The sequence below is a fragment of the Pezoporus flaviventris genome, unplaced genomic scaffold, assembly GCF_033815535.1.
Source record: "Pezoporus flaviventris isolate CSIRO_AGI_PZ_B2104156 unplaced genomic scaffold, CSIRO_AGI_Pfla_v1 ptg000030l, whole genome shotgun sequence".
Lineage (NCBI taxonomy): Eukaryota > Metazoa > Chordata > Aves > Psittaciformes > Psittacidae > Pezoporus > Pezoporus flaviventris.
In genome coordinates, this window is record NW_026892578.1 from 3895482 (window position 1) to 3919453 (window position 23972).

Genomic DNA, 23972 nt, shown 5'->3' on the forward strand with positions numbered 1-23972 from the left:
CCCGTCCAGCCTCCCGCTCGCCCCAGCAGCGCCGGTGTTTCTGCAAAGTTCGCATCAGCGGTTCGCGGTGCTGCTTAGCCGGCCGCGCCTGAGTAAAGGCGCGCTTCCATATAGCTATTTCTGGTGAAATCCAGGCAACCTCCGAGTTCCTGCAGTCCCCTCGCTTCACCTTTCCTTCTCCTTTCCCTTCCCTTCTTCCTCCCTTTTTTACTTTCCCTTCCTTTCCTTATTTTCTCAAGGCAGCAGGCGTTCTGGAGTCACCTGCACTGTTCTGGCGCTGGAAAAGAGCCAAAGTCTTGTAACAAGTGATTATTAGCAATTCACAGTAACTGCAGTTAGCCAAAGCCAACACGAGAGAACTGCTGTATAATCTAGTGCAGAGACGTTTACGTTGAAAACTAAAAATCCTGAAGTGCATGACTGGGAATTAACTGCCTTACTCAGAACGGATTTTCCCTAAGGTGTCTCATTCCTTCAATAAATAACTTCAGGAACAGAACTCTCTCCAACCAGCTCTTCTAGGCATCATGTAGGAGTTATGCTAAAAGCAAAATTGCATCTTCCAGCAGAACTTTTTTTTTTTTCTCTTAATGCAATATCATAACTAAAACCGACTCCCCCAAAAGCTGGAAATTATGTCTAAGGGAGGAGGAAGCAAAGGTTTACGCTTCCGAGACTCCTGATGACACTAAAACGATCACTCGTTGTACCTCTAGCAGAGCTTTTAATTTCCAGATTACCGTCATGTAACTGAGATTCTGTCATTTCCCATTCTGAAAGCAAAGGGGAATATTCATATCACCCCGATGCCTGGTGCAAAGCTCCACACACCTGGGGAGAACTGAAGTCACTAAAAATCACATCTGTAGTGTTCTTAGTGAAGTAGAAAAACACACGGTGTCCAGACCCAAACTACTCTAGCCCTGAATACACTTGGCTGCTGTCACATTTCCGAATTCCCACAGCAGAAAATCCTCATTTATTCTGAAGTTCCAAATATACACATAAATCCAGGTAGCTCGGTCCACCGCATCTCTCTCTCTTGCATATACATGTTGCAGGCATGCTGTATGCTTATCTATGTGTGTCCATGCATTTGTATAGTGCATGCAGACTTCTACATACATACATACATACAGGTAGATACAGAGGCATGGTACAAAGGCTCTGAGTTGTGTATGTCTGTCTTGTCTGTAGAAGATTGTGCTGTAGGTCCCCCTCTGTAGCTGCCCCGATTACATGGATCTACACCTATATGTACATCGGGATGCCGGTGGTTCCGACCACCCCGAGACCAGAAACAACGCCGACCCTTCTCCCTCCGTCTGAGGAGAGGCCCTCCAGTGCCCGGGGTGGGGGGGCATTCTGCAAGTGAGTACGGGGATTGGGGGTGGGGGAACCCCTCCGAAACAGTGGGGGGATGCTGCCGCCAGGCGCCGAAGCCCCCTCAGAGTCGCCCCCTCAGGGGGCATCGGGCTGGGCTGATGTCCGGGCTGGCTGCGGCTGGCGAGTTCGCTGCTTCCCCTCTCCCGATTGCGTGTGTGCGCCGGCGGGGCGGGGGCAGGGTTCACTTCCCGGCTCCCCCCCATCCCTTGCCTGCGAGGAGGGTACCTGTTGGGCAGGGAGCGGGGGACGCGGTGCTCCCCGATGCGGAGCGGCCCCCGGCAGCACTCCGGTGCCGCGCTGCGGGGCTGGCGCTCCGCGGGGGGGGGCGAGCTGCCCCCCTTTCCCACGCCCCAGCCCGCCCTCCTCCCGGCCGGGCCCGGCGGGGCCCGGGCTCTGCCGCGCTGTGCAGAGCCCGGGGGGGGGCACGGCCAGCTCCAACCGAGGGGCGGGAGAGGCCGCGCGGCTGCTCTCGGCAACCGGCCGCCGGGAAGGAAGCGGGAAGCTCTTAGCTCGGTATCCGCTGAGCACCTGTCAGCGCGTGGAGCCTGATTTACACCCTGGTTTAAACCCTGGCAGCCGCCCCGCTGGGGATCTCCCCCTCGGAACACTTCTTTTTGTGTTGGTTTTTCTTTTTTTTTTTTTTTTTCCTTCCCTTTTCTCCTCCCCCCTCCCTTCCTGGAGCGGTGTGAAAGGGGGTATTTTCTTCAGGGTATAAAACTGAGAATACCGAGGAAGAGAGGCTAAGAGCTTCACCTCATTGCCTCATTCTGTCTTTCACATGAACATTCTCTACAACGTTTCCTTCGTCCTGCCGTACCTCTCACCTGGCCAGCGTTGCCCGGATCATGTCCGCTAAACCCGCTAAGCTCCTGCCGGTTTTCTTCCTCCTCTCAGTGTTTCACGCCTGGTAAGTCTGCAGCCCCTCGCCTCCTCCACCCTCGCTTCTAGCTCCGGGGCTTGCGGGATGGAATCCCGCTCGCCGGAGTTTGCCAAATACTCGGTGCCCGAGAAGGATCGCAGGCTCTTCCTTTCCCCCCACGCCGTGACAGGGCTTCATTCCTCTGCTCCCTCCCCGGACCCGCCTGGCTCCCTTGACAGCCGCAGCCCGCCTACCTGCACGGTGGCCCCGCCGCTGCCCCTCCCGGCCTGGCGTGAAGCCGGAGGTCGCCCAGGAGCCCTGTGTCCCCAGCCAGACCGGCAAAAAGTTTTCCGCGCTCCGGCGGCTGCCAGGGTCTGCAGACGGCGGGACGGCGGCCGCCGCTGCCCGGGCTGCCCTCGGCGCCGAGCAGCCGGCAGCCCCGGCTTCCCTCTGTGCCCCAGCCGCGGGGGCTCCGTTGACGGGGCCATCGTGAGGACGGAAAGGGCAGCCGCGGGGAGCATGAGTCCCTGGGGGTGCCCTGTTTCTGGGGGGCGGGCGGTGTTAACTGCCGAGAAAAGGGACCGGGAGAAGCGTATGTGACGTGCCGGGCCAGGGAATCCCTGGCCCTTGTCTCAGGAGAGGAAAGGGTTCCTTCGGCGGAGCTCCGGCAGCGGCGGGCGGTGAGGGGCCGGGCCGGGACAGCCGGCGGCGGCGGCCGTGATCTTTGGGTTTAGGCTAGCATTCGGTCTCCGTGGTTGTCCAGGATACTAGGAAGGGCCCCTGCCTCACGACCCATGCGAATAGGTCACCTTAGTTCCCCCCCGTAGGATCTGCCAACAGACTTGCAAGCGTTCTCAGTGGCCCTTCTCTTCTTTTCCCTTCTCTGTTTATTCATTCATCATGATCTCAGCAGCCTGCCCCACACTGGAGTAGCAGCTCTTCTCCAGATCCTCAAAGGAACTAGAGGCTGCTTTATGCCAACCCCCAGAGCAGGTCCGAGACACACATGTTGCGGGAAATAAACCCTTTCCCCATAGCCTCTCAGGGTTTTCCAGTCTTTCTCCTTTTTCACTGTCTCCTCAGAGGACCAAAAGTAGTGGCCTCTGAGGAGTTTGGGGAAGGTACTCAGCCTTTCTTCCTCCCCAGTTTGAGAATGGCCTGCCGTTATCCCACACTTGTTTCTGTGGATAGCAGGAACGTGATGGGAATTGGCAGTCACTAGTAAGTTTACAAGTGAAAAATGCAACCTCACGTACCTTCAAGGAGCTTAATTGTGCAGAGTCAGGCAAGGGAAGAGTAATAACAAACTTACAGAAAACAAAACACCTTGAAAAAAATACGTGCAGTGTGTTAGTCAGATCCACTGTGAAACCTCTCCCACCCCCAGTCTTAATCTAGAAGGTAGGTAGGATTTTACATAGTTTGGAAGTACTTTCTAGGAAAGGAGCTGCTAGAGTCAGGGTGTTCAAAAGATCTGCCAGTGCTTAGGCTGTTGCGAATGACTGTTTTTAAAGGAGTGGCTCCCAGAAATGGGAATCATGATCCTGCCTGAACTCAGTTCTCATTTCCACATGCAGTCTAAATGCCTTCAGTAAAGTTGTGGGTGCAGCAGAAAAAAAAGACGTGCGTTTTGTGCTGCTTTTCCATCGGTTATTCGGTACCACTGCAGCGTTTCAGCTCTGAAATACCATGTATGTTTGGAGACGGTGCCTCCTTGGAGAATGGTTCTGTAACTACAGCATTAAGGCACAGATCCCAGCGTTAAGATCCCAGGAATCGGAGGGAGGAAAGCACAACAAAAAAAAAAACCCAAACACAAACAGAACAAACCAAACCAAAATCCAAACTCCCAAAATCCTATTGGGGATTTAAAAAACTCATTGGGTCAATTATACAAAAAAGTTCAAGTTTTTACAAAATACAGCTTATGGAGAAGGAATGGTCATCTATTCAAAATTTCCCTTAAGTTTTCTCTACTTTCGTAACTTGGTTGTATGAATTGTCTCTGTAGAAAATCCTCGGGGGTTAGGTTTCAAAATTATTTTAATATCGAAATTTTATCCTAGCACTTTTAATTTGTGAGGTAGTGTTAAATGATTCATGGCTAATCCTTAGGGGCATATTGGCTGTAGAGCAGTTCCGATTAAAAGTTTCATTAAATGCTCAAATGGTGGTCCACAAGCAATGTTAAGAGTCAGTGATGCTCTGTGATTAAATTTTTATACTTGTATTCATATTTTTTTTCTGTTCCTGCAGAGTGCCCATCAGGTTTTCTGGACATCTGAGACTTTTTAAGGAGAGGGAGAGAGAGAAAAAGGAGGTTGCTCTGATGCATGTAGCACATGCCATGAATAAGCAAGGCTGGTGCCTCTGACTCTCCATTGCTTTGCACTTTGCTTAATTATTGACATTTGTGTAAAAAGGTTGCAAAATGATACTGTGTCGCCAGGGCAATGATTACTGGCTCATAATCACTGCTGTAGGTTCCACCAGAGAGGTTATCTGTTCTCCTGATAACTTTATCTCAGTTTAACTGTCATAGATTTTCTCCAGTGAGAGACATCAAGCAGATTTGGTTTCCAAGATACCAAAAGATACATCTTCAAATCAACATTTTACTGTTTAGGCGTAAAAAAACGCACAAATGAAATTAGCCTTGTGTGAAAACAGCTCTAGCTGTGATTTCTGGGCAAACTAGTTCACCAAATCTGTGTTAGCATACTCTTAAAATAAAAATAATCCACCTATGAAGGAAAAGAAGTCTCAACTCTTTGGGTAGTACCATTTTTTTTTTTAAATGTCACTGAAGCCACAGGGAAATTCAGTTCAATTTATGCAATGTATTTGTGTGCTTGTGATAATCCATCTTCAATTCTAGGAGCAAGCTCTTAATTCTAAGCCTTGTAATGCATTAAACTCTAAAATTCAGGCACTGAGAATATTATAATTTATTAATAGGATAAAATGATCAGGAAGTATTAAAAGATCTGAATTTTTAATACTCTTATTAGCCTTTGTGCAAGAGATGGATCAGTTGCCTTGATGTATTAATAAAATAATACTGCAGATGTTCACTCTTCATAAGAGTGTATTGTAAACTAACGAGTTGGGATAGCTTGGTTAAAATACAGGATATATAATATTACTCCCATAGCTGTATTAACTCATGTTTTGAGAGACTGGCAGAAGACTATGTATAAACAATTCTCAGTCGTGGCCCATTGACAGATTCTCAACGATTGTTAATGGGAGCATCCTGTGGCAAAAACAGCCTAAGGCTGGGTAGAGGCAAGACCAAGGGAGAGATCTAATACTTCTTAAGCTATGTGTGGAGATTTAGCCAGAATGTAAAATTCAGATTTTAGTTACATGAAGTAACATCTATTTGTTTGATTTATTGCAGTTCTAGAAAGGTTGAAGAGGATGAATATGAAGATGGAACAACTAACCAAAAATGGGTTTTAGCTCCAAAAACACAAGACACAGATGTGACTCTCATACTAAACAAGCTGTTGAGAGAGTATGACAAAAAGCTGCGGCCAGATATTGGAAGTAAGTACTACTTTTTGCACAAGTGCAGAGAAGCATCATTATGTACAGAAAAGACATTATGTTATACTTTGGTTAGTGTGCACAAATGGCTGGGAAAGTAGTTGATACACTTACTAAGTGATCCCTTTGGGTCAGTTTAGAGGGAAGTAAGAGCCATCTGTATATGTTCACCATTACAGTTATTAGTGTCTCATAGCTATACAGTAATGCAGCAGTTCCAGAAAAGAAACAAAGCCAAAACCCATGCTGTGTTGTGAAAGAAAGTGTTCTTGTTTTGGTTTAGTTTGTTGTTTTTTTTTCAGAGCTATTACTTTGATTTTTCATGGTATTTACAAAGATCATATTTGATAAGTATGTCTGTTTTTAACACAGTCACATCTCTTAATTTCTCTTACTGAATTTAGCTGATCTTTAATATCTGATGGAGAAGTGCTTTAATGCAGTACCCCACCCATATCAACATCTGGAAGACATTCTCAAACACGTTTTTTATTTGACTTTGTTCACAATGTCCTCAGATCACTGACTTCAGGCAGAGTAAATTACGTTATGTCTATGTGGGGCAAAGTAATCATGTCAGTTGGCCTAAAATCAGTAGAGGTCAGAAAAATATCTTGCATCACTGGAAAATTGTGACCAATATAATTCCTTTTGTCTCTGCACAAAATTTCATAAATCCTGTTTTAAAGAAAGGAGTTAAATTACACAGCTCCTCATATATTGTACCAAAAAGCGATTTTACAGTTCTTAACTACATCTGTCTATTTCTATCACTCATCTCTGTCCTAGGCCATTTTTCTAGGCCTGATAGGATTTGATAGGAATCTGGCTATTTCAGAACCTGAGCAGAGTGTTGTTCACACACTAGAGAAGTTAGTTCACCTCTGCTTCCTTCACTGGTCCCACATCCCTCCTTTCATGCCTTTGATGCAGATGAATAACATTGCCCTTTTGAAGCTCAGGAGCAGCTGCATTTGTCAAGGAGAACACGAGGGGAATGTTAGAGAACCAGGCATTATATCTAGCTTCCCCGAATTGCTGGCCTGTAGCCTGCACATAAGCATATCTCCCTTTCCATCTGGGAGAAAGTTACTAGTTATCCTCCTAACTAGATGGTTGACTTGTCCTGGCAACTGAACTGTGTCCCTGCCCAGAAGATCCAAGTTGGATAAAGCAGAATGCATAGCAGTCAAAGCACTAAGAAAAAAAGTAGTGGATCAGGTAACATAGAACATACAGTAAGAAAATGCATGTTCTGGAATGAATAGAAAGCATGGAATGAACCAGTGGAGGAAGAGAGAGATAATTCTCAGGATCAAGCAGAAGTGCCGCCAGTAAAAGATGCTGAGGATTAAATCTAGGGCTAACATGCAGTCAGTTACTCATTAGGACCTTTATATTTGTGCAGTGCTGCCTGTAAGGAAACCGTCTGCCCCACAGGACAGAAGACACCCACTGTTTCATGCCAGATTGATCTTCACTCAATTTTCTAATCCTTTCTTGCGAAGGCACTGTTTCTAACAGTGGATAACTTTAGCTATGCTCCTGAGGAAATGATCTTCTTTCTGAATGCTGACAGAAAGACCTAAGAAAATTCTGACTTCTTTGCTCTTTCAAAGGTTAGGATTTTGATTTTTAGATCACTCAGGAGCACACTTTTGCAAGCCAAAGGCTATTGAGAGGAAAAGACTGGCAAATAGAAGGTATTGAAGTGCATGCTAGCCTATGCAGTGACTTTTATGTGGTTTTTCATCCTTCCCAGGGCAGCTGATGTTTTGCCTAGCTAAGATGTGTGCAGCTACCACCTGTTGCTGTACAGGCATATTCTCAGTGCCCATTTGCTATAATACGGGCACTGAGTTCTTCAGTAAACATGTACCTCCAAGTCAGGAGTATAGCCACCATTGAATGAACTCCTATGAACACTGAGCCACCCTCCTTCCTCCTCCACCACCTTTTGGAACAAAGCAGTGTTCTACCAGGAGGGGAATGCCTCACTGCATCCCCTGTGGCCACACACTTGGCAGAGTTCTTGTCTCCATAAACATCACAGCTTGTGAGGTTTTTAATTTTAATGGTGACATTTGGCAGTTTTCCATTATGCTACAGAACATACCCACCTTTTTAGAATTAAGAAATAAAAAGAAGAAAAAGCACTGCACACTGAACAGCTTATACCAGTGTACTGATAAGATCAAAAAGAAAAGCGCTTTAAGGAGACAAAGCATATTTTCTACTTATGCTTTGCTAGTTACAGTTGTAGGTCTGAGAATTGTGGGCCTGTTGCATGGTGTAAAGGGCACTAGCTCCACAAAAGTAAACTCAGAATGAGTCTTAAAGGTCTTAAAATCTCTTCCATAGGCAGGTACTGTGGAGCTTGTTTCAAAGTCATTTGGAGACTCGTTCAATGGATATGCAATATATTCTAAGTGCAACTTAGAAGAACTAAGGCTTACTACCCTCCAAGAGTGATTTTTATTTTTTTTGTACCCTCCTGTGTCACACTGGCTTAAGTCCTGATGTAGGAATAAGTTCTGGCTCTAAAATTTTACTTCCTCTTTATTGGTAAAATAAGAATAGAAATACTAGGCAAACCAAGAGGCCACAGAGTAGAATGATGATAATTACAGCTAAAAAATAATCTGTCTTATTTGGGTTCTGTTAACAAACCAGGTTTTTGTCATTGCTCAATTTGTAATTAACTGATTTAGAATTTAAGTTCCGTTGAAAAAAAACCAAACCCAAAATGCAACAAAACCAGTGAAGCAACCTACAAGTAAGTTAAATAGTACATGACAAAACATATTTCCTTCAAAGTCAGTTTACTTTAATGAAACCTTCCCTCTCGCCTTCCTTCATAGACAGCTTAGTTCACAGTGGAGTCCTGGAGAATAAAAGCTAGCTTTATTATCTTTATATGGAACATGGGTTTCCTGAGATAGAAAGCCTGTAACAGTGTATTCTTCCAAAGTAAAAGTTTTGCTAATCACTTTCCCTAAGTGAACTTTACATCTGAAAGTTAATACTTCAGATGACAGTTAACGCTATCATTTTCTTTCATTGTGAAAGTCATCTTACCCACCAAAAACTTTAATATGGGAGAGGTTTCTAAAGTGTGCTATTAGTAAAGGGAGAATAAAAATCTCATCCTAGACCAGGCTCAGAGCTGCAGTTCTCATTTGGAGCATGAAGAGCAGTAACTCTTAAGAGTTGCCTTTCATGGGTTTTGCTTACCTGAAAGAAAAGATCTATTTTTGTCGTGTTCATTAAGAAGCAATAACTACATGTAGGCCAAAATTTCATTGATGACAAGGGAATAGTAATGTTAAGGTTTAGTTCATAAGCTGAGCTAAACTCCAAGCTTCCCTCTTTATCTCAACCTAATGTGAAAGAAAACATTTTATTTCACCCATATGTTTTGGAGAACAAAACTGTTCCCTGAACATCTCTAACAAGCAGTTACCCCAGCTCTTTCATTCCAATGGAAAAGATATTCAAAACCACACATACTGCAGTCTGATCAGATACTCTCCTGTCTTCCTGGCCCTCTCCCCAGCTCCTAAAACACCTTCAGAACACAAGAGGACTAGAATAAGGAGTTACACACACACAGAGCTGCTGTCCACTAGCTTTCCACATGGTGTTCCTAATGTGAGAAGTGGTGTTAGGAAAGTGATAACTTTCTGATTTCGCACTTTTAAAAAATGCCTAAAAACATTTCTGCAGATTGTCTTAAGTTCTACTGAATCGTTCTGTTTTGTGTTTGTAATATAGTTACCTATAGGAACATTGTGATTTAAGAATTTAGCCTTTATGTTAGCATGGGTTGCTGCATTAGTTGAAATCAGATGCTGTGTTGCTTGAGGTCCTTGTGCTCTGTGACATAATTAGCCTTAGTCCTTACTCTCTAGAGCATAACCAAAGCGACTAGGGTCTGTTGTACATAGAATGAGTTATTTGACAAGCTGGCAAGGCAGCTTGGCAACAAAACTTAGGTTTAAGGTGACCTGAAGTAAATTGCCTTCATTATAATACTAAAAAACACACCCACAGATTGAGAAGACCCTTGCCCCGTGCAATCATAGTAACAGAAGAGAGTGATGCTGCAGATATTATAATTGTATGTAAATCACTAACCAATCATTGTAACTGGGAGAGTACTATCTTGTAATTTTTGTGTATAGGCAGAATGATGAAATCAGCACTGGGTGTGCTTGATTTGTGGAAATTGCCCCTAGCACCCAGCACTGCAATAAAGAAGTGCCTGCTTCTTTGCTACATTGGTGTTAAGGAGTTTTATTCTCCTGACTTTCAGTGACAACATCATAGGTAAAAAAACCCACAGAAGTTATTTCCCCTGCATTTCAGGCTGTACCAATGATCTTTACAGTTATAGTCTTTATAGTCTGCCAGGGAAGGTTTAATAGTTTCAGTTAATTTCTATTTCAGAGGCTGGAGCAAATAGTGCTGGTAAGAAAAAAAGCCAACCAGATAGGACTATACTGTAGTGTATGCAGACTACCCAGGGAAATTGAAGGTACAGTGTGGTCATAAATATTAGAAATAAAGCTAAAATAAGATAAAATCCAAACAAGAGAGAACTTCCTGTGCCTTAGAATTAGCTGACAGCAAGTTTTTCAATTGATATTTCTATTAATGGTCAACCAGAACTGAAAAGGCCAAATGTCGTATGGAAGTCTTGTTTAAATGTGGTAATTTATTATATTAATTTATTCTTCCTATGTTTTCTAGTACCTGGTTTTTAAGCTGCCTGCCTTCTTATTTAAAAAAAAAAAAAAAGCCAAGCTGACATTAAATCAGACTTGAGGCAAGAGCATTATGGGAGAGACAGAATAGGCATGAGTAATACGGATTTTACTGATAATATTCACTGAAAGGGTAGAAAAGAGTATGAAGATAATTTGTATTGCATGTTTACATCTCCTGCTTCTCAAATGTACCATTGTATTAGAGAAAGCTCTGAATTGCACATGATGAAGAAAGCTTCATCAGCTTGTCTTCTGAGGTGCCTTCCCACTCATGCCTGGTTTTCCCTCCTCTTTTTATTATCCTGCAGTAACTCTTGGGTTCCTCTTAGATCCTCTAGATTTATTTGATCCCACAACCTTTAGTGATCTCCTGTATTGTGTATTTATAAGTCCAGATACATTCACTTTGAAGTATGTATGTTTATACATATGTATATATATATCGGGAAGACCTTCACCCACACATTCTGAACAAGACTGTCATCTCCTGGGTCAATCACAAGCGACCGATGACGCAATAGCACAACAAGCGTCTAGGTGGGATACTTAGAGGCATTCAGTCATAAGCCCGCAGATGGTAGCCTCATGCCAGTGGCTCCTCAGCCAAGCGCATGCACCAGGGGTCTGAACCTGTGGTTCCTCTCATAATGAGCAGGTTTACTATTGCAATAACACATCATCAGTAGGGTAAAACTAACCTGTCTCACGACGGTCTAATCCCAGCTCACGTTCCCTATTAGTGGTTGAACGATCCAACACTTGGTGAATTCTGCTTCGCAATGATAAGAAGAGCCTGCTTGGGTAACTGCAGATCCAACCTTGCATGCAGGCGGACCAGCACATGGGTAGCTCGAGTTTGCTCAGGAGATGACAGTCTTGGTCGGACACTTCCTGATTGCCTAAGCACCCTTTTTTTCTGACCAGATTTGCATATCCCACGTGCCCTTGGTCATCATGCTTGTACTAAGCATAGTTAAAGCCCTTCCCAAATCTTCGCTCACGAAGCCAATCTATCAGTCAATCAGTATGTATATATATGCATATGCACACATATGTACGCCCCATAATTGAATGCCTATGCATCTTCTGACTCCACCAGTTTTAGATGTCTTGGGAGTTAATTTGTTTTCTTTTGTTTCCCAAGTATCTTTATAACCATTAGCCAAATTTCTGAAGAGGAGAGCAGTCTTAGAAATAGCTTTGTGGCTCTCAATACCTTGAATATGTTTGAACAAGTGTAGCTGGTAGAAATAGGTAGGCTTGTTTGTATCGGCAAACACAGGGGACTAAGATCTGTTTCAAACAATTTACTGTATTGGCTTGGTAGCATCAAACAGCAGGTTTGTTTTTTTTTCTTTTTTAAGCCGTTAAGTCATCTCTGCAACTAGATTAAGCAATTTCTTAGTGTATGGAGGGAGCAGATCTGTTGGATGAATGGGCACAACTTTTATTCTGTTGCATTTTAAAGGAGATGTTCATTTTCCAGCACAATCCTTAGGAAAACCCCGAGTTCTAAAGCAGTATCACAACCTTTCTTTTGTGCACCTGCCCTTCTAGCATGCCATGCAGAAATGAACCCTGAAGTGCACCATAGGCTATCCCTGTGGCTGTCAAGTAATTTTTGCTAGCTTCTGATTGCCACACCTGATACTCTTTAAATTAGCTCTAGCAAGGCTTCCTCGTATGTGGTGACAGAAGTTTGCTTATTGCCTCACAGTTGAAAATATTTCCCAGATCATAGTGCAGAGAAAGCTGTAAACTGTCATGCAAGACCAAATTACTACTTTCTGCTGTCTTTTTTTTAAAGCTAGCCTACAAAAGACTCTCTTGGACACCTTAAAACAGGAAGTAGTGAAAAGGACAGTTTTCATTTAGGGATTGTTTATAGACAGTTGTACTTGGAGAGCTAACCAGTGTGTAAATGTAGTATACAACAAGGAGAGAGTGAGTAACTTGTGTTTGTATTATGGCAGCACTCAGGAGGGGAAAGCTATGGTCCTGGATCCAACTTCTGTAGTATTGGACACTGTGGAAAATTGTGCAGATTTGTCTAACTTAGGTTTATGTGAAAGAAGAAAATCACATTGGTGAGGATGTTGTGGCTAAGACTCAGCTACGAAAAAAGGGCTGAATACTGTGGGAGCTCAGGAGCTGAAAAATATCATGAGGCAAAAAACTTTTTTTGAAAGTTTTGTTTTAGTTCAGCCATCAAACTAGAAATCCATTAGCTGTCCGTAAGTAAGTCAGTAAATATGAAGACTGTTTTAGTGTCAGTCATCTCCCATGCATTACAAATAAGCACACTTACACAAGGAGAGGAATATTCCTGATTAAAGGGCTGCTATTCAATGCAAAAAAGAGCAATCTCTATTCTAGGTGGGAGGATAGAAAGGGCTTCTTGATTGTCTGCAGGAGTTATAATTCTCAAGCATCTTCAGTAATGGATGCTTCCTTCTGCATCCTTTGCCATAAACATTTCTAGAATATTAATAGCAAGGCTAGTAAGTGAGGAGTAGAGTGGTCTCTGTCCACTCCAAAGTCCCAGTTTTAGATTTTGAAAACTGTGATCCATATATGAGTTTTAAAACATGACATAAATATATGTGTTGGTTGCACCTAATTCTTGCCTTGTGCCAGTGTAGTGCATCAGACATAGGGCCTTTTGAAATCTACTATGGGAACATTTCTGTGTAGGATAGACTGTCAACAGTGAGTTTTTTAATACCTATGTTGTGCTTTTCTAATCATTTAACCATGGAGCTTTCTGACCTGGTTTGGTTCATAGCTTCTCAACTGTCAAGGAAAACACCCTACTTTTTACTCATCCTTTTCTCAGGTAGAATTCTTACTGTGTCGTACTAAAAGAATGTAGAGAAATTTTATTCCAATGCAATGGAATGCAGAGAAATTACAGTCCAGTGCAATGACCCTGAAGCCATTCAATTTAATGTTTCTGCTTAAAAAGTAAAGATTGTGTTTGGTGTTTTTTTTTAAATATTACTTAATGGATTTGATTGTTTTGTTTTTTTGTTTTTTTTTCAATTCTTGTTTCAGTTTTTCAGAACACCTAGTTTAAATCAATAGCTAGAAAGCAAAACTTTAATTTGAAGCTTAGAGTACTTCAATACATAGAAATATTTCAGTATTCAAACATTAGATTTTTTTGAAACTAATCTTATAATTTATTCCAAGTTGTACTTTTCTCTGCAGAAAAAACTGCTCTTTTGTCTCCTTCCTAATGTGCCTCTTGTATCTTTACAACACTTATGTCTTGCATGTAGACTATTCGGTTGACGAACACACTGGTTCTGTGTTGGAAAGAGAGGTCTTTCACCCAACTACTCAAGAGTAACGTCCCTTACAATACAAACTTCTCTTTGCTAATGCAAATAATACACTTACGGAGATAATTTAGAGTTACATTTCCTGACAACAATTACTTGCTGAAATGGCTTGATACAAGAGCAGATTGAATATTTTTCTTGAATGGCATTGTAGGTAGGAAAGTGTGATTGACAGTTAATGTTTGCCAGACTCTTCATCTACACTGTCAGACTCAAACTTATATGTAGCAGCTGCTAGTTCTTATTTTCTCTTTTTTTTTCTTTCCATAACTTCAGCTAAGAAATCTGAGAGAAGGCTGGGAGTATAGCATGCTATACAGGAGATGCCACAGATTGAAAGCTAGGTAACAGTAAGGAAAAGTCTGAAATATTAATTACATAAGAAAATCTCTTTTTTTTTTCTTGCCTTCCTTCTGTGATTACCTAGATTATTCTGTCTCTTCCAAGTGTAGATGTGTATCTAAAAGTATACATATATATATAATTTATTTTTATTTGTTTATTTAACTTAAAGAGGGTTCTGGGAAGTATTCTAAATTGGGCAGATATACAGTGCTACAGTTATCATTTTGAGGTTGCAGCATAAGCTAATTAATTATTGTCATCTTTAAACAAGGAAAACTTTCTGCACATATTGTTTTAAAATATTGTTGCACTTTTTTGCAGTTATATAGTTTTCTTACGACTGTTATTGTTCATCCAGACTTTGGTTGCTGGAATGCTACACTTTACAGGAGCAAATCCTATTATTTTTCAGTTGCATGATATCACCCCTCCTATGATTGTAAGTAAAACAAAAATGGAAACTTTAGGAATTGATTGTAAAACCAGCTTAACCATTAAAATCTGTTGGTGGAATATGAAGAATAAAAGTGATTCATAGTTAATTGAGGGAGTCCCTTTATGTGCATGTTGTCATTCACACTTCTGGACAAAATGGCAACAAAACCTAGCAAGTGAATAAAATACCCTGTTCAGAGGACTGTGTTCTCATCCTGCTGTTGCTGTCATCCAAGCTTCCTTTCAAGTCGGCACTCAGCTTTTGATTATCCTTTTGATTTTCATTTGCAGTCATGTTTTGGTAGTTTGATCCTAACCTAAAACGTAGGGATGACACTTCTGTCGAGTTTCTCTGGCTGTAGCATGTGAAGGTCTTGGTTCTGTTCCATCAGTTTTTCACTGATACCTTTGTAGAATCATAGATTAGAATTATAGAATCATTTAGGTTGGAAAAGGCCCTTAAGATCATTGAGTCCAGTCATTAACCTAGCATTGCCAAGTCTACCATTAAACCATGTCTCTTAAAGTGCCACATCTAAAATGCCATTTTAAATACCTCCAGGGATGGTGACTCAACACCATGTCTTTCTTCAAATGTGGTAATTTGTCTTAAAATATAGAAGTTTTAGCTGACCATAATTACCCCTGATAAGTGACTTGTTAGTGTAGCAGTTTGTTTTACAGGAACAAACCGGTTATTAGATGTTGCCTGTAAGGTCATGTAGGAAAATATTAATAATCATAATCACTAATACAAAGTAAAAATTAACACTATAATCACAACTACTACAGCTACCAATAACTGTGTGATGATTTATTACAGCTTTATCCCAATTTTAAAATAGCAATTTATGTGCTAATGAGATAATGTAAAATATAATTTCAAAAAATATCTCATTACCGTAGAGCCAATCTTGTTAGTGGTGTGCATTCAGAAGTCTTGTGGAACTTCGGCAGAGTTTAAGTGGCTATGTGTTTCTGGAACAGAGCTCATATTCTGTTTATGTGGCTGCATGCCTCCTAAAAATCTGGTGCTAGTTGCTTTGCTTCTATAAATACGTGTGTATTGATCCATAACATTTTAACCACCTCTGCTCTGGCTAAAACTAGAATCATTTAGACTTGGTAGTTGTTTGAACAGTATAAGAAAGGTTAACTCTCAACAAAAAATAATTTAAATTTTATTTAAAATTTATAAGAGCTCGTGTTTAAATGAACTTGCAATAAAGTATTTCTAAACATTAAACTTTAAAAAATAATTCTAAGTATTTATGATTTAGGCAGGAACATAAATGCTATTTGGCTAGAGTTAATTGTGGAGGAAGCTTTCTGTAGGAAGGAAACAGAATGGTTTCATTCATGAAATAAGGATCAATTCTGGGTAGCAGAGAACTATCAAAAATAAAAGATATTTTAAAAGGATAGAAAATTTTAAAGTACTAAATAAGCAAAATGGCAGGAACTTATTGCAGAGTTTATTCCTTACATTACTTGTGAAGCTTTATAAAATCCCTTTTTCAATTTTTTCATAAGTCTTTACAATTTCTCCCAATTCATCTGTTTTTTTTTTTTAATTTATTTTTTTTTTTTTACACACATGATCAGCTTGCATATGTTCAAGAGTAATGTCTTAATGGATTTTAATGTGTTTCAGGCTCAGGTACTGTTTATTTCACCAGTGTAAATCTATAACGCAGGACGACGCAAATCCTGTAGTAGGCCTGCATGGGTATTTGTGATCAGGTCATTATTCTAGCTGTTTCTGTGTTGTGGTGTTGTCCAGACATACCTGACCTAGCTTTATACTAATTAAATTAAGTGTCCACCTGGCTTCTGAAATGAGCTTTGCAGGCAGTGTTGAACTCATGACTCCTGTGGCTAGGTGTTTTTTGAATTCTCTAATGTTTTTAGACAAATTTCACTTGGATGTGTCTTTGTAATGTAATAGTCACAAGGCTGACTGGCATTTAAACATTCTGTCTGTCTCAAAGCCATGCCATTTAGATCAGATGGGGACTATTATTTAAATATTGATGTGACCTTAATTTTGTTTGCAGATATTTTGATTGGCTTGATAAATTCCTTCCTCAGTTAAAACTAACATGTTTGAAGATGAAATGATTGTGATAAGCAGCTAGCTAACCTTAGCACTGTGCAGCAGCATAACACTGCAGTTACTTGGATGTGCTGACATTGTCTTTTAGGGAAAGTTAACTACCATGTAAAGATTATTTCAAAGAACTTTGAGAAGGTTAGTACATTTGTTGACAACGTTTAATTGCTCTCCTGCATATGATATATGCATGGTTCTGCCAGTAATTTTTACAAGTTTCTGACAGCTCTCTAGAACTATTTTGGGCTGTTGCTGATTTCAGAATGGTACTGGAGCTGAGTATCCATTTGTGATCTTATTGCCAGCTTTTAGTGAGACATTAACACTTAATGTTGTTCAGTCATCAAGACTGTGAGGACATTCTTAGTGCAAGACAAAAGGTTCTATCTGCAGCTCAGCAACTTGATGCATGACTTCAATCAGTCCATGAGCAAAGTGTTCACAAATGAATGTAGTATAATGAAAAACTTGAAATAATTGGTAATGTAACTATTTATGTCTTTCCGTTAAACTTAGTTTATATTGAAGACTGGTAGAGGGTGAATTTTTTCTAATAAAATATGATAACTTTAAGACTTGGTTATTTTCTTTTCTATAATGCATTTTGGATGAAATAATCTTAAAATCTTTGCCTCATCATGTTAGGTATTTTGAATTGAAATCCTTGAATAAAACCCCCTGAAATTTATACTTAGTGGTTCTCCCAGTTTATATCTGTTTATATCCATGAAAGATCATGTGCAACAACAACTGTACTCTTCTGTCTTTTCTTTCAAAACCTGAACACACATTTGCCATGCAATTTTATTACAATTGTAGTTTCTGCCTCTGCCTAGGAAAATAAAGTATAATTCAAAGAAACTTTCAGTCTTTTTTTTTGTAGTGATATAATAGCTTACGTGTATTTATTTATTTGTTTGCTTTTAATTTGAATTTCACTGTGAATGTCTGAGGTTAGTTGATGATTTAGTTTGACATAAGAAGTGCCTGCTGCTTAGTTTTGTTCTGTTTCAAGATTAGATGTTTACTGTAAGACAAAATTCTCTTTAGCATTAACAAGCACTTCTTCATTTTTTGGTCCAGCACATTCAGGAGAAATTATGATCACATAATCTATTTATATACTTAGCTGCAATGATTAAACAAAAATGGATTCCAAGCACTGTGTTCTGGTCCTGAACTTTGTCCCTAATCCTGCTAAAGTTCAATTGAGTGCCAATTTACATCACTGTTTAGTCCCATTAACACTCACCAGAACTCCTTAGTGTTGAAATTCCAGCTAGATATGTGCCTAAGACCAAGAAAGATCAGAGCCATTTATTCCACATATGCTGTCTTGGTAAAAGAGCTAGCTGTAGTTCCCCGCTATTACCAATTCCTATGTAATGACATTTATTACTGCATTTTGAGGCAAGTCTTATTACCAGAAGCTGCTAGACTCCTATTTTGCTATTAGCTGGGTACAATTAGAGTTGCATTAATCAGTTGTGCTTGTTCAGCTGAGTTCAGATTTTCTTTTGCTCAGGGGAAGATCCAACAAGTTTTTAAGCCAGTACTTCAGACAATTTGAAACTGTGACCATAAATAATCCTGGAAGTTTTGACCATATGCAGTAAAAGAAGTGTGTGTCACTTTATGAATTCTAAGGAATGGTTATCATCTTCAACCACTATTTATACCCACTTTAATGTGTGTTTTTGCAACATCAGATCTACTCTTCCTAATGATATGTACATACCAAAGTCTTACATGACAAGCCAGCCTGCCTTTCTAACTTTTAAGGTACTTCAGAATTTTTCAGCATCATAATGTTAGTCTGAAATTTGAGGGATGGGGGGGAAAAAAAAAAAAAATCATCTTTACATGTGTAGATGCCTGTTTATTTTCAGCTTTGTGCAGAATGGCTTCTTAAGCTTTAGATAAATTAATTGAGAGAATCTTCCCATGGAACTGTGGTATTTAACTGTTCATCACTTCTCTGCTTAGTAGCTTCCTCAAGGAAAGCTGAGTTTTGAGTGGCTGATGTACTTGCATTTCCTCATTCGAGGGGGCTTGAGGGTAAGGGGGGGGGGGGGAGAAAAAAGCCTCGAGTTCAGCATAGTTCCCAAATTTCAGTGGTTTGAATTGTTTTCTGGAGGTTTTTGAAGACCCTGAGTAAGGGTGGTGCCTCTATAGGAAAGGGAGATATCTAACAGAAGCTGTTGCCTTACGAGGGCAAAGTTTCCATCAGCTCTGACTATGTAGGTTATAACAGGACTACTTACATAGTTCTGGTCAGCTAACTCTGTAGAAAGTAAAACACAAATTAATATCTCAATTCAGAGGTTAATGTATACGCTGTGAGGTCAGAAGGAGGGCCGTATAAGACAAATGTGTCTTTCAGTGTAAAAGTGGCATTAGAGTTAGCCTACACCACCAGTAAGAGCTATCTGAATAATGTTCATCAGGTACACTGCCACCAAAAATCCTGAAATAAATCCTAGTGGCCTGAGCTACGGAAAGGAGTACAGAGCTTGTCTTAGCCTATTAAATCCTGGAAGTCTGAAAACATGGAAGATCTTGTGAGAAAATTGCATGTAATAAATCAAATCAAATTCAAAAAGCTTTGGATGAATGAGTGCAAAGGCAACGTGGGCTGGAGGGAATGAGTCTAAATGGAAAGGAGAACAGTTGCTTAGGTCTAGCTAAAGGGATTTCATCATAATTTTCCTCTAAATTAAGATTATTTCAGGGCCAATGAGATGAGAAAATCTGGAAAGATTTTTTGGTGTGGAACAAGCATACTAAAGGACCTGCATGTTGAGGTAGTAGAAAAAATGATATGCTCCATTATTTCTAGTTTTGTGTCAGTCATGTTATGTTCTGACTTTGAGCCACTGTGCTTAGTACTGAAAGCTTGTTTAACAAGTTGCTGCTGAAATAAATAGGGATCATAATGATAAAGTGGTACAGGCTGTAATTTATGACATTTTTTGATTCAAGGAAAAGACCCTTGTCTTCCGCAAAAAATATATTATCCATATTTCTCAGTAGCTCTACCTGAAGAGCAGAACTTACGGTTATTGGGGAGGAAAATATTTAAAGTGATTACTTATGTTTTCTGGAAAATCATTTTCTTTTTTTTTCTTCACAGTAAAACCAACAGTTATTGATGTTGACATTTATGTCAACAGCATTGGTCCCGTATCATCAATAAATATGGTAAGTGACTTGCTAACAAAAATTTTTATCTGGACTGCTGGTTTTGGCATCAATACTAGCTTTTGAAAAAGGCATAAATACCACCAGGATAGGTTGTTTTTATTGTTGATTTAGTTTTGTTTTCAGCTATAGCTCTGTTTTTCAGATGAATCTTTTGTGTCTCTTCAAGACAGGAACAAGCCTACAAGCCAGTATTATCCTCTGTGTTGTCTACCACAAAATGCTGGTAGATCTTGAATAGCAAAATAGCCTTCATAGCTAAAAAAAAACAATATATATGAAGCATAGCTAGTGTCAAGAAAAATCTGAATTCAATGTTTCAAGAGTCAGTCGAATATACAGAGCTTCATAATGTGGAATTAATGAGAATCATCACATACTATCAGTGTATTTATTTGAAATTCATCATCTCTTCAGTGGTTACTCTTCTTTCAGTAAGTTATTAACAATCTTTAGCCTTAAAGTACAATTTTGAAGAACTTGTACGTAGCTATGCTGCATGTACAAAGGCAGGAGAAACTGAAGAGTCTGTGTGATAGTGTGACAGTAGCAGACTTAGCAAAACATAAGTAATTTGTTGCAGTCTTAACTCCAGCATGTTTCTCAATTCCATAGTAATACATTCAGATTTAGAAAGCAAATAATTTCTTGTATCTTTATGTAGTTATAGAGGTATGGGTTGCTGTAGCTTCTTGTGCACCTTCATGTTCGGAATCAGTACCGTATTCCTTCTTGTAAGCTAAGCTGAATTTTTCCTTAATACAGTTTAGTAACAGAGGGCCTGTTAATATCTTAATTTACTTACAGCTCTTACACTAACCTCTTCAGAGAAATTACTTTCTCTTTTTCACAATGACATTCAAATGCTGCTGTGTACCATGTCCATATAAGAATCTAATAAATGCGCTGCATGTACGTTTTGTGGTTTTGAGTAAAAACTCCTGAATTTGAAATGTGGTCATTCATCCTGGTTGTTTTTGCCTGTGTATGTGGGAGAATGGAAATTGTTGCAGCATGTCAAATACTGGATAGTCAGAGACTCCCATGCCCCCTGGTAATGGGAAATCTGGCAAATACAGACAGAACAAATTATGTACTGGGACCAACTTGGCCACATATTTAGAGTGTGAATTGTATTGGTCATATTTCATATGAAGCACTGAATATCAAGCAATGGTAGTACCTTCTTCATTCTTGAACTAATAAATATCTAATTATTTTGCCCTTCCCCAACTGTGTACTAAATGACTTGTCCAGGGAATAATTTATCAAAAGACCTATTTTCTGGCTTGCATTTCCATATACTCTAGGAGTGGGTACTCTGTTAAAAAACAATGGAAACAATGGTAAGGATGCTTACTTTTTGAAGTCTTTTTGGGTGTTGGAGATGTATGTGGAATAATAATTAAGAAAGCATTTGATCAGAACTGATTCAGATAGGAAGAAAGAAAATATAATAATAGAAGGAACCAGTGGTTCCTGGAAGATTGTTAGGGCACAGTCAAAACATGACTAATTTACTTATCCTTTAACTTTGAGTTCAGAGTATCTTATGGCACCAAGATGGAAAGACACTAGGTTAAAAACTGCATACTGTATCTCCTTGGTAGTAGGCGATCTTAATAGGATGATTAATGAGTATATGGTGTAGAGAAATTCCTTGGTTGCAGCTGAAAAAAAACTATTTATAATCTATAAGGGCAAATGATAAAAAAAAAAAAAGATGAAATATAAAATGCAGGTACCTGAAGTTTTTAAGGACTTAAGTCTGTGTAAAACTTTATTTAAACTTCTGAACAGAAATGGATCATGTTTCAGATATGCTTGTGGAAAGTATATCCTACTGAAACTGGATCTAAACTAGCTAAGCACTTTTTGAGTTTCACCTTTATTCTCAAACCTAGTTATCAATACAGGAGATTAATATTAAGCACTCAAATGTAATAGCAAACTGTCTTCCAGAAGCTCAATTTCTGCTCTGTTACTTTGGATCTGATCCAGACTTACATGAGAGAGCAGAAAGGGGCTTGTAGTCTCAAATTTACAATGAAGGTAAGTCCTCCTCTCAGACCTACAAGCTGTGTTACTGTGTTACTCTTCTCCAATGGAAGAACTGATTGAGGAGCTACTTTTCTCCCCATTTGTGTTACTTGATTTTTTTTCCGTTGATTCTGTGATTCTAAGATTCTATTTCTGTTTGTCTACAGTATGCAGTAGCACTGTGATGTTCTACCAGAAAAAAACAACAAAAAAACCAAACCAAAACAAAAAACAAAACCCAACAAACAAACAGCATTTTTGGGGATTAAAAATACTATTTAAAAATATTTTTAAGTAAGCAGTTTTTAGTGTACCCTGTGAACTGCTGGAGCATGGGTACGTGTGAATTAGCTGGAGATTACCTGTGGCAGAGGAAGAGGAGGGAAGGGACCATCTTCAACCTGATTCCTGTCATATAACTGAACTGTTGAAGAGAGATGAACGTGTGTGAAAATTGTGTACAGAGTTTAGAATAGTATTCTGAGAGAAAAAAAGAGTATTCCTGTGAGAAGCTACATATGCTATGTTGCTCAGCAGGACAGGAACTTTTAGCTTTTCTGCACTAAATTATTATTAAAAGGTGAGCTATTCTGTCAAGGCAACTCGGCAAGTTGATTGAGCAAAAAGAAAGATGATTACACTGATTTCCATCTCTTCTATTTCAAGAGTGAGATCATCAACATGTAGAAGGAAGACTTCCCTGCTGTGTACTTCCAAACTTAGCCCTTAGCTCTATCATTTTTTTCTAAATCTGCAGTGCTTCTGAGGCAAAGTCATGTGGAGCTTCTCTAAAGATCAGACTCTGCAGGTATATTTTCTTATCAGTTTTCATCAGTGCTTTCCATCCTGTGGGTGAAACCTAGGAAGTAAAATAATTTTCTGTAAGTTATCTATTCAGTGGATGTTCAGTTGAATGCTAACGCCAATTCTGTAGAGCAAAGCTTTTCAGATGTCAATAACTTTGTTATAATTATGATTAGACTTAAGCATGAGTATTAAGATCTCATTGTTTCTTTAACAGTCAGGGAAAAGACAGGTGCTACCAGACACCTACCTACAGCAAAGATAACCTCAGATGAATTGTATGTGAATACTTGTGACTCTGAGAAAAGAAATCCCCTTAGACTGAGACTAGAAGTGCCACAAGGGGAAAAAATATTAGGGATCCCTCCAAATAGGCTTGCAGTCAAAGCAAAGTCAGTGTTCTCTGTGACAAAGATGGCATAATCCACAGGAATATATGGTTGACCCTGCATTCCAGACTGTTTGCACTTTCCCTAAAATGGAATTGTTGTGAATGCTTCATCCCTGGCAATGTTCAAGGCCAGGCTGGACAGAGCCTTGGGTGACATGGTTTAGTGTGAGGTGTCCCTGCCCATGGCAGGGGGGGGTTGGAACTGAATGATCTTAAGGTCCTTTCCAGCCCTAACTGTTCTGTGATTCAATGATTCTAAAAACCCTATCACTGATTCATTTCTTAGTTGCTTTCCAAAATATGTAGAACCTCAAGATTTCCAGAAAAGACAGGAGAGATTGTATGAAAGTAACATAGATGCTCTGCTATTACAGATTCATCTTTATAACATCTTTATGATGACAATAGAAACTTGTTTTCTGGATAGACAGTGGTGACTCTTTGTCTGTGACATGGAAGATTATATATGGAATAGTCTAAAAGAAGTTCATGTTAATTAGCAAGGAAAAGGAATCGTGAGAACAAAAAGGTAAAAGCAGGCTGAATAATTAACTAAGTGATACTGGGAGGCAGTTTTAAGTGGCAACGGCTTTGAAGGAGAAAGTAATTTCAACATTTAGATCTATGGCTTGATGTTATGAAATGACAGAAATGACTGATACTAGAGGAGAGTATTTTGAAATTGAAAACTCTGAGATGCTTGAGTGCATGTTCAGAAATTTTAGGGTGACTT

The 23972-nt window shown here is 39.8% G+C and overlaps 1 protein-coding gene across 2 annotated transcripts in view; it reads left to right on the forward strand.

Moving 5' to 3' along the window:
• The first annotated feature begins 2037 nt into the window (after positions 1-2037).
• The window catches only part of GABRG3 (gamma-aminobutyric acid type A receptor subunit gamma3), a 342699-nt gene continuing 320764 nt past the window's right edge, over positions 2038-23972 (forward strand). For both annotated transcript variants that reach the window (XM_061459748.1, XM_061459749.1), the window contains exons 1-3: positions 2038-2293; positions 5649-5797; positions 19937-20004. In XM_061459748.1, the coding sequence (XP_061315732.1) occupies positions 2232-2293; positions 5649-5797; positions 19937-20004 (279 nt within the window). In that variant the 5' untranslated portion in view covers positions 2038-2231. The remainder of the gene's footprint in view (positions 2294-5648; positions 5798-19936; positions 20005-23972) is intronic.